General features: G+C 36.0%; 1 protein-coding gene across 2 annotated transcripts in view; it reads right to left on the reverse strand.

The window, feature by feature from the left end:
* Positions 1-14,581, reverse strand: part of LOC150099747 (focadhesin) — a 381,450-nt gene that overhangs the window by 265,387 nt on the left and 101,482 nt on the right. For both annotated transcript variants that reach the window (XR_016549345.1, XM_090403693.1), the window contains exon 9: positions 1,454-1,929. Coding sequence is in view for 1 of the 2 variants with exons in the window: in XM_090403693.1 (XP_090259819.1) it covers positions 1,454-1,929 (476 nt within the window). In the remaining variant the exon portion in view is untranslated. The remainder of the gene's footprint in view (positions 1-1,453; positions 1,930-14,581) is intronic.

Genomic DNA, 14,581 nt, shown 5'->3' on the forward strand with positions numbered 1-14,581 from the left:
TGCAGAAGTTGGCTGATAGGAGAAAAAGAGGGGATATGATAGAAACATTTAAGTTGCTTAAAGGATTTTATAGGATCGATGCAGGGGAAATGTTTCAGTGCATGGCTAGAGGGGACAGAACAAGGGGTCATCACTGGAAGTTGAATAAAGGTGTGGTTAGTAGAGGTTTGAAGACTAGATTTTTTGCTTGGAGAGGCGAATGAGTGGAATGGGTTGCCGGAATCAGTTGTGAGTGCTTTATCTGTTAATGGGTTCAAGGATATGATAGATTGTGCAGATAGTTTTGATCTCTTGCAATGTGTCTTCGAACTCCATGGAGGTGCCCGTACAATAATAATATAAATGAAGAAGAGACAATTAATAAGTTTGATTACATCTCAATCTCTTTCCAATTTTGTAATATAAGATTACTTAATATGCAAGTAATCTTATTTAGCAGCACATAAAATGTGGTGTCTGAAAACCATTAGATACTCCACACAGGTCTATTAAATCCAATCTTCATTTCTATTCTAATTGATATCTCCAATATCTTAAGAAATAAAATACACAACTGGTTTACATCAATCCTAATATCATTCATGTACAGTGGTACTATTTCCTTCTCACCACATCTTCCATTGCTCTCAAATAAACAATCAGGTCAAAGGCATAGCCAAATTTTTTTGCATATTTTCTAAAAAATATGTGATAATATGTTTCTCATTCATACAGCTTTATGAACATCTAAGCGCACCAAGCCTTCATATATCTGATTCTTTCACTTCTAGTTCCTCTAGCATTTGCCTCCTTTCTAGATGTAAATTATACAGCATCATTCACATCATTATGATATACAATTTGCTTGCTAAATTCTAGTACATCCTCTGATATTATAATCCTAATACCAAAATCATTCACTAGTGCCACTCTTTCACAATTATTATTCTTCATGTCAATGATGGCAAAATTATAAATGAGAATTAAAAATAGTACATACATCCTTTAATATTGGTTTTCCTCAATATGTTAGTGGAGTAGAGCTTAAGCTAAACAGAAGAAAAAAATACAAAAATACATATGCTTAAACACCTAACAGGAATTTCTAGTGGTGAAAAAGACAGTAAAGGAAGCTATGTTATATAAATTATATTATATAGGGAGCTGATGATGATATTTTGCCAGCCTGGCTGGCCGAGTGGTTAGCATATCCGCTCTCCAGCCAAAAGGCTGCGAGTTCGAATCCGTGGGCATGGATGTTTGTGATTGTCTTTGGAAATACTAGTGGTGGTAGTCGGTGGTAGATGGCATTGGTGTAGTTGAGGGTCAGTTGGTGGATTGAGTGGCGAAGACAGAGTTGTAGAGTAGGTACCCTCCGCTCGATGAGTCTTTGGACTCCCTGGAGGTGTCTAATAATAATAATATATAGACATGCATCTGACACACACACACACACACACAAAAACAACTTTACCTGTTCAGAATTTTTTCCAGCAGCTGCTTGTAGGACTTCAATGTATACTCTCTTACATTCACTATCTGATATGGTAAGAAAAACACCAACCAAGAAATGAAATTGGAGTTGTGTTAAAACAGATCCTTTACTTAGAAATGATTTGATGTGACAAATCCATTCTTCAATTTTTCCAGAATATTTAAATTTTTCCAATCTATTAAGAGTAGTAACACAAAGGAAAGCTTCTGAAACAAATTCATTAAATTCATGCATATTTAAATATTTAAAGTTTTCATCTAAAATGTGTTTTTCTTGTCCTTCTGCAGATGACAACAGAATCTCTACATCTTCAATAACTTTTGTGGCTGCAGACTGATTTCTAGATTTATTATGTTTATTTATATCTGCAGAAGAGGCTACAACCTGAAGAAGTGGCAATATTAATGTAGCTGCCAATGCTGGAGAAGTTCCTTCTCTTTGTAAAAGTACACCAACTATATAAAAAAGAAAATTAAGACGAATTTAATAATAATGATAGCATTATTATTAAATATTATTATATAACAAAAACTATATAAAACATATAATATAACATGCAAAATTACAGTAATCTACCTATTACCTGATCATCAGTCATCTACATAATCCAAGTAGGATTATCTAAGTTTTTGGTAAGCAAGTCCCAATTCAGATGATAAACAGGCATGAGTGATGAGTTAACCAGCTGTTCATAATATTATTATTATTATTATTATTCCTGATACCTCCAAGGAGTCCGAAGACTCATCGCGGGAGGACACCTACAACTGTCTCTACACCTAACCTCTACTACGAATCATCTTCATCAACGCCATCTACCGCCCACCTCCAACACCACCACAACTAGTAATTTTTGTCTGTAAATTGCGTGTGTTCTGAAGGGCCGATTTGTATGTATGCGGGATGAAAAACCCGAGTTTCCGGGAGAAAAAACCCTGCTACCTCCGTATGAGATCGGCTAACTCACCTTCGATTGAAATCGACCAGATAAAGATTCCTCCCGTCGCGACGAGAATCGAACTTAGGCCTATTCCAATCGAAGGGCGCAACGTACCGTTGTTCTTCCAATTGGAAGAATATGATGCACCTCAGTTTTAGCTCACTTTCTTTGATAGCCACCTATCTTCTAGCAGGAAGTTATATGACTAGCTCATAAGTGCAGGAGCTCATGAATGCTTTGTGTATCCCATCGTTTTATTTTATAGTTCGTGTGGTAGTAATTCCAACACTTTTTGTTTCTTGCTTTGTAAGTTTGTGATGGAGAGGTAAAATGTTGTTGTCAAAGGCCTCAAAAACAAGCAATAAAATGGGGGGGGGGGGGTAACTGCAGATGCCAGATACAATCAGCTGTAAAATAACTTCTGAACTTAAGTAAACAAGTCTAAAACCTAGAATAGTACTTTAACACTGTGAACAAAACTTTCTCCAACAAAATCCGAATGCTGGAAGCTAAGCTTGAACTTCTTGATCAGCAGCGCAGCAACACAAGTGCACCCTTGCCCACCAATGAACTCCGCAACCTAATCACATCAACAGTACATGACTCAATCGAGGCCAAAAAAAAACGAGAAATTCAACACCGTTAATTTGAACATTCTCTAAAAGATGACATAGGCAAATTAGCAGGAAAATGCAACTTTCATTCTAGAAACATTGTCAGGTACCATTGTTTTGGACCCATAAATAAAAGAAAGGATGGAATGAACTTTCCACACCCCCATGAAAGTGACTTGTGACACACTGGCAAGCACATCTAAACTAATAACATCAATTAATAACAAGTTCAAGGATACTTGCCCCCAAATCCACATATGTGCTCGACCTGACCTAACTTTTTCCAGAGAGAAAAAGGACATCAAATTTGAAAGCAACTTGAAGAGAAATGCCAAAATAGAGCCAACATAATAAATTTAGTTTAATCCTTTATCCACGTCTAAGCAAACAAAGTTTGCACCTGAAGAATCTTTAGGACTGAGGCAACTCATAGTAAAGGTGGATTAAGCTCTCATCACTTGTCTTAGTATCTCCCATAATGCAACTAAGACAAGTGATGAGAGCTTAGTCCACCTCTACTATGAGTTGCTTCAGTCCTAAAGACACTTCAGGTGCAAACTTTGTTTGCTTACACTTGGATAAAGGATTAAACTAAATTTATTATAATCTAGCCAAGTGGGGAAAAAAGCTTCCAACATAGAGCCAACAATTGGGTCGTTGACTACAAGCAAGTTAAATTAGTGCAAAAATCAAGTGATGCTACTAGTAGCCACCATAGAGACCAGTATGTAGGAACTGCATAGGAAATGTGCTAACCCTCAAAGTCAAATATATGCCATAATAAATTTAGTTTAATCCTTTATCCAAGTGTGTGCAAACAAAGTTTGCACCTGAAAGTATCTTCAGGACTGGGGTAAAGTGGTACAACACCAGGCAACTCCTTGCAAAGGTGGAGCAAGCTACCAACACTCCTATCTCAGTATCTCCCATAATGCAAAACACATCTCCTTGCAGATATGTATGTTATGCATTAAGGGAAGGGTCACTACCCAGACTAGTTTCGACCTTTATTGAGGTCTCTTCAGTAGGAGCCAGGCCCAAGTGGAGATACCAAAGCAGAAGCATTAGCAAGGTCATCTCTTCCTATAGGAGCTGCCAAACGGTGTGCCACCTTTTTATTAAATTACTCTGGATTTATAGAAAGATGTTGAAAGTTTATTTTTCACTTGGTCAGACTATAATAAATTTAGTTTATTCCTTTATCCAAGTGTGTGCAAACAAAGTTTGCGCCTGAAAGTATCTTCAGGAGTGGGGTAAAGTGGTACAACACCGGGCAACTCCTTGCAAAGGTGGAGCAAGCTACCAACTCCTATCTCCGATAATGCAAAACACATTTCCTTGCAGATATGTATAATGTTATGCATTAGGGGAAGTGCCACTACCCAGACTAGTTTCGACCTTTATTGAGGTCTCTTCAGTGGGAGCCAGGCCCATGTGGAGATACCAAGGCAGAAGCATTAGCAAGGTCATCTCCTCCTATAGGAGCTGCCAAACGGTGTGCCACCTTTTTATTAAATTACTCTGGATTTAGAGAAAGATGTTGAAAGTTTATTTTTCACTTGGTTAGACTATAATAAATTTTGTTTGTCCAGTCCTGAAGATACTTTCAGGTGCAAACTTTGTTTGCATACACTTGGATAAAGGATTAAACTAAATTTATTATATAATTTATTTTATAGGAGAAAAAGCCAATCTCCTGGATTCATGCTTTGCCTCCAATGCATGCATAACTGACAATGGTAAATGCCCCCAACCATTCCAGATGTCCAATATATAATGCCACCTATTCCTTTTGCCAGAAAGAGATCAGAAAAATATTGTCCAAATTAGACAAACAAAAAAAAGTCTCCTGGACCTGATGGCATTCCTCCAATTGTTCTGAAGGTTTGTGCACTAGAATTGACTCCTATACTATGTCACCAGTATATACATTCTCTTACTCCACTGGTATCTATTCCACAATCTGGAAATTGGCCTATATTCAAACCCATTCCCAAGAAGGGGCAACAAATCTGCCATCAAACTACTGCCCTATCACACTGACCTCAGTCCTATCTAAAGTGACAGAGAGAACCATCAATTTCCAGTTCCTACACTACCTCAAAGGCACCCAGCTATTAAACGACCACCAGTATGGATTTCGTCGCTGCTGAACAACAGGAGATTTACTCACATATACAGCAATCCCTCGATTAGTGAGGCTAATGCGTTCTTTAAAACAGGCGCATTAATCGAAAATGCACTAATTGAATATAGTAACCTATGGGAAAATGTATAATTCATTCCTCTGATTTCTTTTTTGACCCTTAACTTTTTTTTATAAAAGAATTAGGGTATGTCTCAGGGCCTGGTTAAAGGAAAACCATGAAGCTGAAAGAAAATAAAATTTATTATTCTGCTTCTTAACAGAGAATTGAGGTAACGAAGTTTGGCGAGCATTCTGTTTCTTTTTATCATACAACTGACGACATGGCCTTATTGCCTCTTCTGCACATTTTACTGGTTCTCTCTTCACCAGGGTCGGTCTCTAAGCATTGCAGCTTAAAAACTTTAATTGTACGAAAACTATTTTCATATTGTTTCTGTGAAACCTCTTTGGGCTTGTCAGTGATTAAATTTTCATATTCTTCAGGATCTTCCCACTGTACATCTAAATTTAGCAGGTCGGAATCACCCAATTTCTCAGAATGAGATTTAATTTATTACATTAATTTGAAAAGCCTGTAAAATCATTTGCACAATGTGGAAGAATGTGCTTCCAAATGGCTCGCATATTGCTAGCAGTAATTTCATTCGACTTTGCGACTTTATAACCATGATAAGATTTCTCTGATTTGGCTAGAAAAGTCTTGGAAGGTATTTGCTTACAAAAAAAGCCAGTTTCATCGACATTAAATATTTGTTGATTACAATAGTCTCCTTCTTACACAATTTTCTTCAGAATCTCTGGATATCTCCTTATCTGCACTTGCAGCTTTGCCTGTGATTAGAACATTATGTAGGCTATTTCTCTTTTTGAAACGTTCAAATCACCCAGCACTAATGTGGAATTCTTCTTCTTTTTCATCATTGATAGCCCTTTCTTTCCAGGTTACAAAGAGACAATGCTTTTGATTTAATAAGACCAGTGTTTAGCAGGATCCGTTTTTGGTTACAATCTTCGATCCATGTAAAAAGAAGTCTCTCTAATTCAATCATTATAATACTTTGATTTCGAGTGCATGCATAATGAACTTGAAGCAGCCTTACCTTTCTCTTTGTATTCAGCAGTTGATTTACCCATTTTTGTGTTCTTGTCCTATCTTTGCTCTGGACTCGCCTTGTTCATTTTCTTTATTATTTCAAGTTTTTCTTCCAATCAGATTACTTTTCGAATCATTTTCACATTTCTATTTTTTCCTTACTGATTCTTCTACTCATGATTAAAGGTTAGGAAAATAATTTAAAATAAAAAAAGTAAGGAAAACAATTGCAAGAGATATGATCAGCAAAATGCTATGTAAAGCAGACGGCATAAATTTTGGCGTTAAGTTTGGAACATAGTGTACATGGAAATAGTGTAGTATGCCATTAAAAAAAACTTTGTTAAATGTTTCAAATCGGTAACTAAATTATTTCATCCTGGTGAGTGTTTTCTAAAATAGTTAGCCATAAAAAATGTATAGATCAAAAATTTTTAAAATCTGTAACATTTATTTTTGAGATGTATATATGCATACTAATCGAATTTTAGAGGCACACTAATCTAATTTGGGTATCGAAAAAATGATGCACTAATCGGGAGCGCATTAATTGAGGGATTGCTGTATCACCCATCTCTGGACAAATGCAATGTACAAGAGTTTGGTGAATCTCAAGAGGTTGTACTTGATATCTACAAAACTTTTGATCAGGTGTAACACAAAGGTTACTAAGTATATTCCCATCATTTGGCCTGTCTCAGGACTTCTGCAGGTGGATTGGTGGATTGCCAACTTTCTGTCTGGATGCACACTATGCATAATGGTGGATGGTTCTTTATCCTCTCACCATTCAACTAATACCAGAGTCCCACAAGGTTCCGTTCTCTCACCAATCCTCTTCCTTCTGTATATCAATGCCTACTTAAGTTTACCTCCAACCCAATACAGAGTTTTGCAGATGACAACACATTGCACTCCTCCCTTTCATTTGACAAACCTTACTCTACACAACTCACCTAAACCTAGAGAACATCAACCATCACTGCCCTCAATTCTGAGGGCAGTGGTGGTTGGTGCCATCCTCCAATGGGGTTCAGATAACCTCATCAATTTCGATGCTAGTAACACCTAGTTCTGTCTTATTTCTCACAAAAAAGAGAACAATTTCCTACCAGTATTATTTTTGACAACACTCAAATTTCAAGACAAGATGAGATTTCTCTTCTTGGAATTACCCTGACATCAAGCCTCTCCTGGCATAAACACATCACAACTATTGCATCCTATAAAAACTAGGATTTCTCTTTTGCTCAAGAAGTTAATTCATCTCTGAACAAATCAATCAACCCACCTATTGAATACTGCGCTCACATTTGGAGTGGGGCTCTAAGAGCTTCCTCAAAATGTTCCACTCAATACAGAGGAGAGCAATTAGATTGTTTAATAACTCATCTCTCACAACTCGCTCATCTCACTTCACACAGGCATTTGGTTTCTGCATTATGTGTATTCTATAAATATTTTGATGGCAAATGTTCTTCTGAGATAGCATTATTTTTCCCCTACTCAGTACTAAGTACGTTGGAACACATGCAGCTGCCACTCAACATTCCTTCACAGTACACCTTGTACTGTGAAGAAATGTTGATAATCTTTTACTTCTCCTCCATCCCTGCAATCACTGTATTGTGGAACAGTCTTCACATGTATATTGTGTTTCCCAAGGAATACAATATACAGCCATTGAAATCAATTGTAAACAAGTTTCTCCTTTCCCAACCCATTACCCATACACAGTAGTAACGTACTATAGGTTGATTAACCAACCTCTCGTGTATGGGCTCAACATAAAAAAAAATAAAAAATAAATAAATAAATCATAATATTTAGGGGACAAACAGAAAACTAAAAAATACCAAGAATTACTTAGTACACCATTATGTAGCACAATAACCACAGTTAAAAAAAAAAGGCAATAAATTTTAATGGGCCTAAGTTATTTATTACAAACAGCGTATCATTCCTCCACAAGGAAATCCAGCAATGCTCAGCTAAATCTACTGTTGCAGATACTTTTTTAAATAGTGACAAAAAATGTTATATATGGTAGAAATCTATTAATTGAGAGCTATAGAAGATAGATGATTTCAACTTCTAGAAACAAAGTGGCTACAAGTGCTATGTGCACTGAACAATTTTAACTATTCTTGTTCATAATGGGCATATGAATGTGGGCTAGGAAGGTGACGGCCATCGTAAAGAAGGAAAAGGTGCAGTATGAGAAGAAATTGGCTGGTCGGACCAAGGTTAATTCAAGGGAATTCTTCTGTTATGTAGCAAGCAAGAGGAAAAATAATCATGTCAGTGGTATCACTGTATCATGTAAAACCTGGTTTTACATGATACCGTGCAACATGTAAAAGAGAAACAAGTATTAGGAGGATTGGAAGTGAAAGAATCAGGTGTGATTGGATTAGATTTTGATAAGGCTGTGGGAATGGATGACATATCACCACATACTTTTAAGGAATGTGCACAACAGTTGATTATGCCTTTGATCTGGTTATTTAATGAAAATCTTGCAAGTGAGTAAGGTTCCTAAGAAGTGGAAAGAAGACAAAATAGTATCACTTCACAAGCATGGTTCTAGGACAGAAGTTTCTTGACTACAACCACAGTATGTATAACTGCAGTTGTAGTCACAGTTAGAAACAGAATACAAGATTGGGTTGCTGATCATAGTATTCTTTATGATGGTCAGCATGGATTTGTAAAGTAGATCTTGTTTAGCAATTTACTTGCATTTTATGATAAGGTAACAAGTGTGTTAGATAAGGAAGAATCATATAGAATGATATTCTTGACTTTGCAAAAGTGTTCAGATTACCAAATGATAAGTTGATGGACAAGCTGCAGAGGATGAGAATAAATAGTATATGTAATTGGCTCTCTGAAATGACTAACAAGTTGTGTGTGAAGTAGTGTCTCAAAAGAGGAGGATAACCAGTGGTATGTCTCAATTCTTGGGCCTCTGCTGTTTAACTTGTTTGTAAATGATATATCCAATATATCCAATTGTTTGCTGATGATGTAAAGTCGGGGATAATTATAAGTAGTACAGCTGATGTTAATTCTCTTAAGGAAGATTTGAATAGACTTTTGAATTGGACAAAGCAGTGGGGTTATAGTTTTAACATTAATAAGTGCAAGGTGTTGCATTTTGGAATGCAGAAATATAACTCTGTGTACTATATTCATGGTGCTGTACTACAGGATGTGGATGAGATTTGAGAGTGATGGTTGACAGTAGACTGATGTAGAAGGCATATTGCAAGTGTTGCAAACATTCCACATCGTAGCTACTATAATAAGAAGTACACTGACATGTAGAGATAAGGAGGTAGTTGTGCCACTGTATAAAGCACTGGTCAGACTACACTTGGACTATTGGACTCAGATTTGGTCACCTAGATTTCATTGTGATGTGGAAACATTGGAGCTGAGTCCAGAGACAAGTGACTAAGACAATATCAGGACTCAAGAATGCTGGCTATGGAGAGAGGTTGAATGAATTCTTGTAGATAGGCTTATACATTGTTTACTCATAACTATTAATTTTTTAAGAAATAACAGAATATGCTAAAATAACAATAAAAGAACTTTAATTAATACTTTCCAATATTTTGGCATTGTTACACTGCCATCACCATCAGGGATCACAAAAAACAATATGTGAACGCAAATGAGGCTGAAGAATGGCAACAAGAGTCAGGTAATTAGAGTCCTTAATGGTGCACCCCCTAGTGGGCTAAATTGGATAGTCTTGGCCATTGGGCTGATGATGATTTTAGAATGTATGCTTCCCAAATTTGGGACAGTCTCATGCACCCAAATTTGTCGAGATTTGGGGTTTGATTGAGATTTTTAGGGCTGAGACAGATTCGAGGAATAGCCTTTCATATTTACATTTACTGTGGTGTATTAGAGTGGCTTTCTTGCAGTGTATCCTGTGGTAGGTGTTCAAAGCATAGTCAGCAAGTCCTGAATGGCTGTATTTGGCTGTTGGAGATTGAAGGAATGTGGATTGCAGAGTTTAGCAGATAGCGAGGAATGATATTTCAGTTAGTGAAGGGATTTTATCAAATTAATTCCGGTGGGTGTAATTATAAGAAGAATAGAAGGCAAGAAAGTAATGATGTAAATTTTTCATGTAGCATATTCTGTACATCCCTTGGGGGTACATGTCAGAAATTTGATGATGATAGTAATAGAAGGTGAGAGAAAAAGAAGCAGAGGCCATACCTTGAAGTTATGTAGGATTGTGGTAAAGAAGGGTGTGAGGAGTAGATTTTTTTACATGGAGAATTGTGAGTGAATGGAATGCATTACCAGAATATTTTGTTAATGTAGGAAGTGTTAAGGATTTTAAGATTCAATATGATGAGTGTGCCAACTCCATGGAGGATGTTATAATAATAATAATTCTGGCAATGTATCTCCAGATGTCCATTGTGGCATATACAGAAAGGATGGGGAGTGGTGTCGATAGAAATAATATATAGATATATTTATATATAAAAACATTTTTTTGTTTAAATTCATGATGTGTAATTTTTGTTAGATTTAGTTTTTTTTTTTTTTTTATATGGCTTCCATTCCATGAAAGGCATCTATAAACCTATAGTACATTTGTACCATGGATGTGATAACAATTATTATTTTTTTTTTTTGTATTTTTTTCATTTATTTTTACATAGTCCAGAGATCCTGCTCTAGAGACCAAACATGGAACTTTTTCAAACCACTTCATGCCTCCAATAAGTGAGGCAGTGGTTTCACACTGGACAATGAAATTTATCTCCCTGAAAGACAATCAAAAACATCCATGTCCATCGCAGTTTCAAATCTGCAGCCTATTGGTTGGAGAGCAGTTATGCTAACTACCAGACTGGAAAATTTTATTATGATCTTAATTCATTGTGCAGTCTTTAACTTTATATTCATAATCTAATTTTTATATACGTTGACCAGGAATTTAATTATCAGAAATTAATGAGGGACTTGTAAGCTTATATGTGCATAGCTTGCCACAGAAAGTAACTAATTTGTGGGAGAGCAGTGAAAAAAGATGGAGTCATCCACGTCATAAATTTCCTGATATTTACCCTCAAGGGATGTTCAGGCTACTACAACAGCACTACATGATTAAGTTTACATTATTATTAATCTCCTATCAACAATTTTCCTTCAAATCAGTCTATTACTTGTGAGCACTCCAATATTGCCATATTTCACATTTCATGCTTCTAAGCCACTTCTGATGTGAAATATGGCAATATTGAAGTGCTCACAAGTAATAGACTGATTTGAAGGAAAATTGTTGATAGGAGATTAATAATAATGTAAACTTAATCATGTAGTGCTGTTGTAGTAGCCTGAACATCCCTTGAGGGTAAATATCAGGAAATTTATGACGTGGATGACTCCATCTTTTTTCACTGCTCTCCCACAAATTAGTTACTTTCTGTGGCAAATTAGTTACCAACGTCAAGGTGGATTGACGTTGGTCTTCCTCTGGGCCTCTTTCCTGCCATCTTGGCATCAAACACCTATTTTGCTAACCTTTTCCCCATTTAAGTAACCATGCTACATTAGATTAGCCCTGCTCACACATTCTTGAATGCTAATGGCAAGTTACTTTCTAATATTTTCATTTTTAGTATGATTCTGCCATTGATGATATCTGTTTACTCCAATAATTTTTCTCAGAACTCTCATATCTATGGTTTCTAGCATTTGATCAAGTGCTTTATTTCTAACCCTACTCTCAGATCTATAACTTAAAACCGGTTTGAACACTCTTGTATACTGATAGTTTCATGTTTTGGCTAATTTCTATCTTATTCCATATAAATTCATTCAACTGGCTCTACGCCATATCAACTTTACTTATTCTGTTGCCTATTTTCAAATTTAATTTGCTATCTTCACTAAAAACTGTGCGTAATTAGCTGAATTATTTGACTCATTCTATAGGTTCTCTGAAAATGCAGATGAAGTTTTCTATGTTTCTGCTTATTTTGATTTTTTTAATTCCTTATTTTCATGCCAAATTTGTTACATCTGTTATACATTTTAGTTAGAGAATACTGGATACTTGCATTGGATGTGTTTAGGAGTACAACATCATCTGCATAATGCTAAGAGCTAAGCTTGATATCTCTGATTTTGATATCAGGTTTAATGCAACTTACTTTCATAATATGATTCATATATTCATATATATATATATATATATATATATATATATATATATTATTGTTATTATTACCCAAGACCCTATGGAGTCAAAGCCTCATTTAGGAGGTCCTTTTGTCATACACATACTGCACCTTAAACACACTTAAACTCTCTGAAGACACCACACTCTCAGGCAAGGCATTCCAATCATTCACAACTCTGCATGCAAAAAACACGCATCACACTCCCCTGCTCACAACCTCCTTATGCAGATTCCAGGGATGACCTCTGGTTCTCCCCTGATCTCCCACCATTTGCTGTAAAACCTCTCCAACACTGATCCTATAACAACCCCTTACTCTATCATATATCCCCTCTATCATATATCCCCTCTTCCTCCTATCCACTAGACTCTGTAAACTGCATCTTCTCGGCCTTTCCTCATATTCAACATTCCAGAGGTCAGAAACTACCTTAGTCACCTCTGGACCCTTCCAACATCTCTTCGCCCTTTTGAAAACCAGGTGACCAAATCTGCACACAGTAGTCCATATGTGGCCTAATCAAAGCCTTATACAATGGAAAGAAATTCTCTACTTCTACAAGTCAGTGTCCTCTGCATTATTCCCAGAAGTCTTTGTGTTGTCCTCACAATTTTGGCAATCATCATCATCAAATTATTGACATATACCATTCAAGAGGTGTACAGGATATGATAGTCCTACATGACAAATTTACATCATTAATAACTTCCTATCTACAATTTTCCCCCAAATCAGTCTGTTACCTGTCAAGACTCCAACATCATCAGATCTTCTGTAAAAATTACATGCAGCGTAAATTTCCTTTTTTTTTTGCATCAACTTTTACAAGGGGTCACATCCAAAAGGAATTCACAAAAAGTAAACTTGTAAAATTTTTATGTAAATAATATTAACAGCCCATATATTGAAACTCAGAGGAATTAACATGCAAAATTGTATAAATAGAAGATGTATGAATATGTTAAGTTCAAGGTATTGTAATTTTTCTATGTAAGTAATACCAAAAGCCCATGTATAAAAACCCAGAGGAATTAACATGCTAAATAGAGTAAACAGAAGATGTCTTAAAATAGAAGTTCAAGGGCAATACTTTAGAATTTGGAAATGTATTTAATGTTAGTTATTTAGTATAGAGGAAACCTATTATATTCAAAGCCAGTCCGATACCGCCTTCAAGGTCAATAGCAAAAGAATGCGGCATAAATCAGAAGCGTCTCCGCTATGCTGTAAAAGGATTAAACGTACTCTTCAGGGAGAGCTAGAAGTCTGCGCCTTCAAGAAGGTTAAGAGTTTGTGCATGAAAGTACGAGGTTCGCAGACCTTAATTCAAAGTTTGCGCGGGAATATTTGGGGATCCCTGTGCTGCAACTTAAATATCAGCTTATCATGTGGCACCCTGTCAAATGCCTTTGCTAGGTCTAAGAAAATGGCAGTATATGCCTTTTCCTCATCTAGTGCTCTTGTAACTTTATCATAAAAGACTAGCATATTGCTAAAACAAGAGTGCCCCTTCACAAATCCATGTCGACTCTCACAGATAACATTACCCTCATCTTTCTTTTAAGGTTACACGGTGATCAGCATTCATATTTATAAATTTAGGGACACAAAAACACACGTGTCGAACAGATTATATTTTATTAATTACTAATAAAATAAAACTTGACGTTTCAACTCCTGTATCGAGGTCATCATCAGAAGGATACAAGTGTATAAGGAACCAAGCTACATGCTCTAGCCCTGTATACCGGTAAATTAAATCTACGTAGTTAATTAATCCTTTTCCCTAGCCTGACCTCTTGTGATAAAAAAAATAAATAAATAAAATAAAATTAAATTAAATTAAAAAATACAACTACAATAAACTGCCTCATGTATTAATATTCTTCTGGATTTGTACAGTTTTGATTGTTATAATATGATTTCCTTCAGTTGCTGTAATGTTACAAACACTTCACCAGGTTGTCTTCTTGTAGTGGGATTTTTCTATGGCTAGTTTAGGTTGTTATACAGGTTGTAGATGGGTCCTCCACATTCTTGGAATGGTTAGGCCATCATTTTTGTTGAGATTTGGGTTATGTTTGAGC

Source organism: Typopeltis vanoorti, chromosome 14 (genome assembly GCF_054136105.1).
Source record: "Typopeltis vanoorti isolate ZY-2024b chromosome 14, IOZ_Tvanoo_1.0, whole genome shotgun sequence".
Classification (NCBI taxonomy): domain Eukaryota; kingdom Metazoa; phylum Arthropoda; class Arachnida; order Uropygi; family Thelyphonidae; genus Typopeltis; species Typopeltis vanoorti.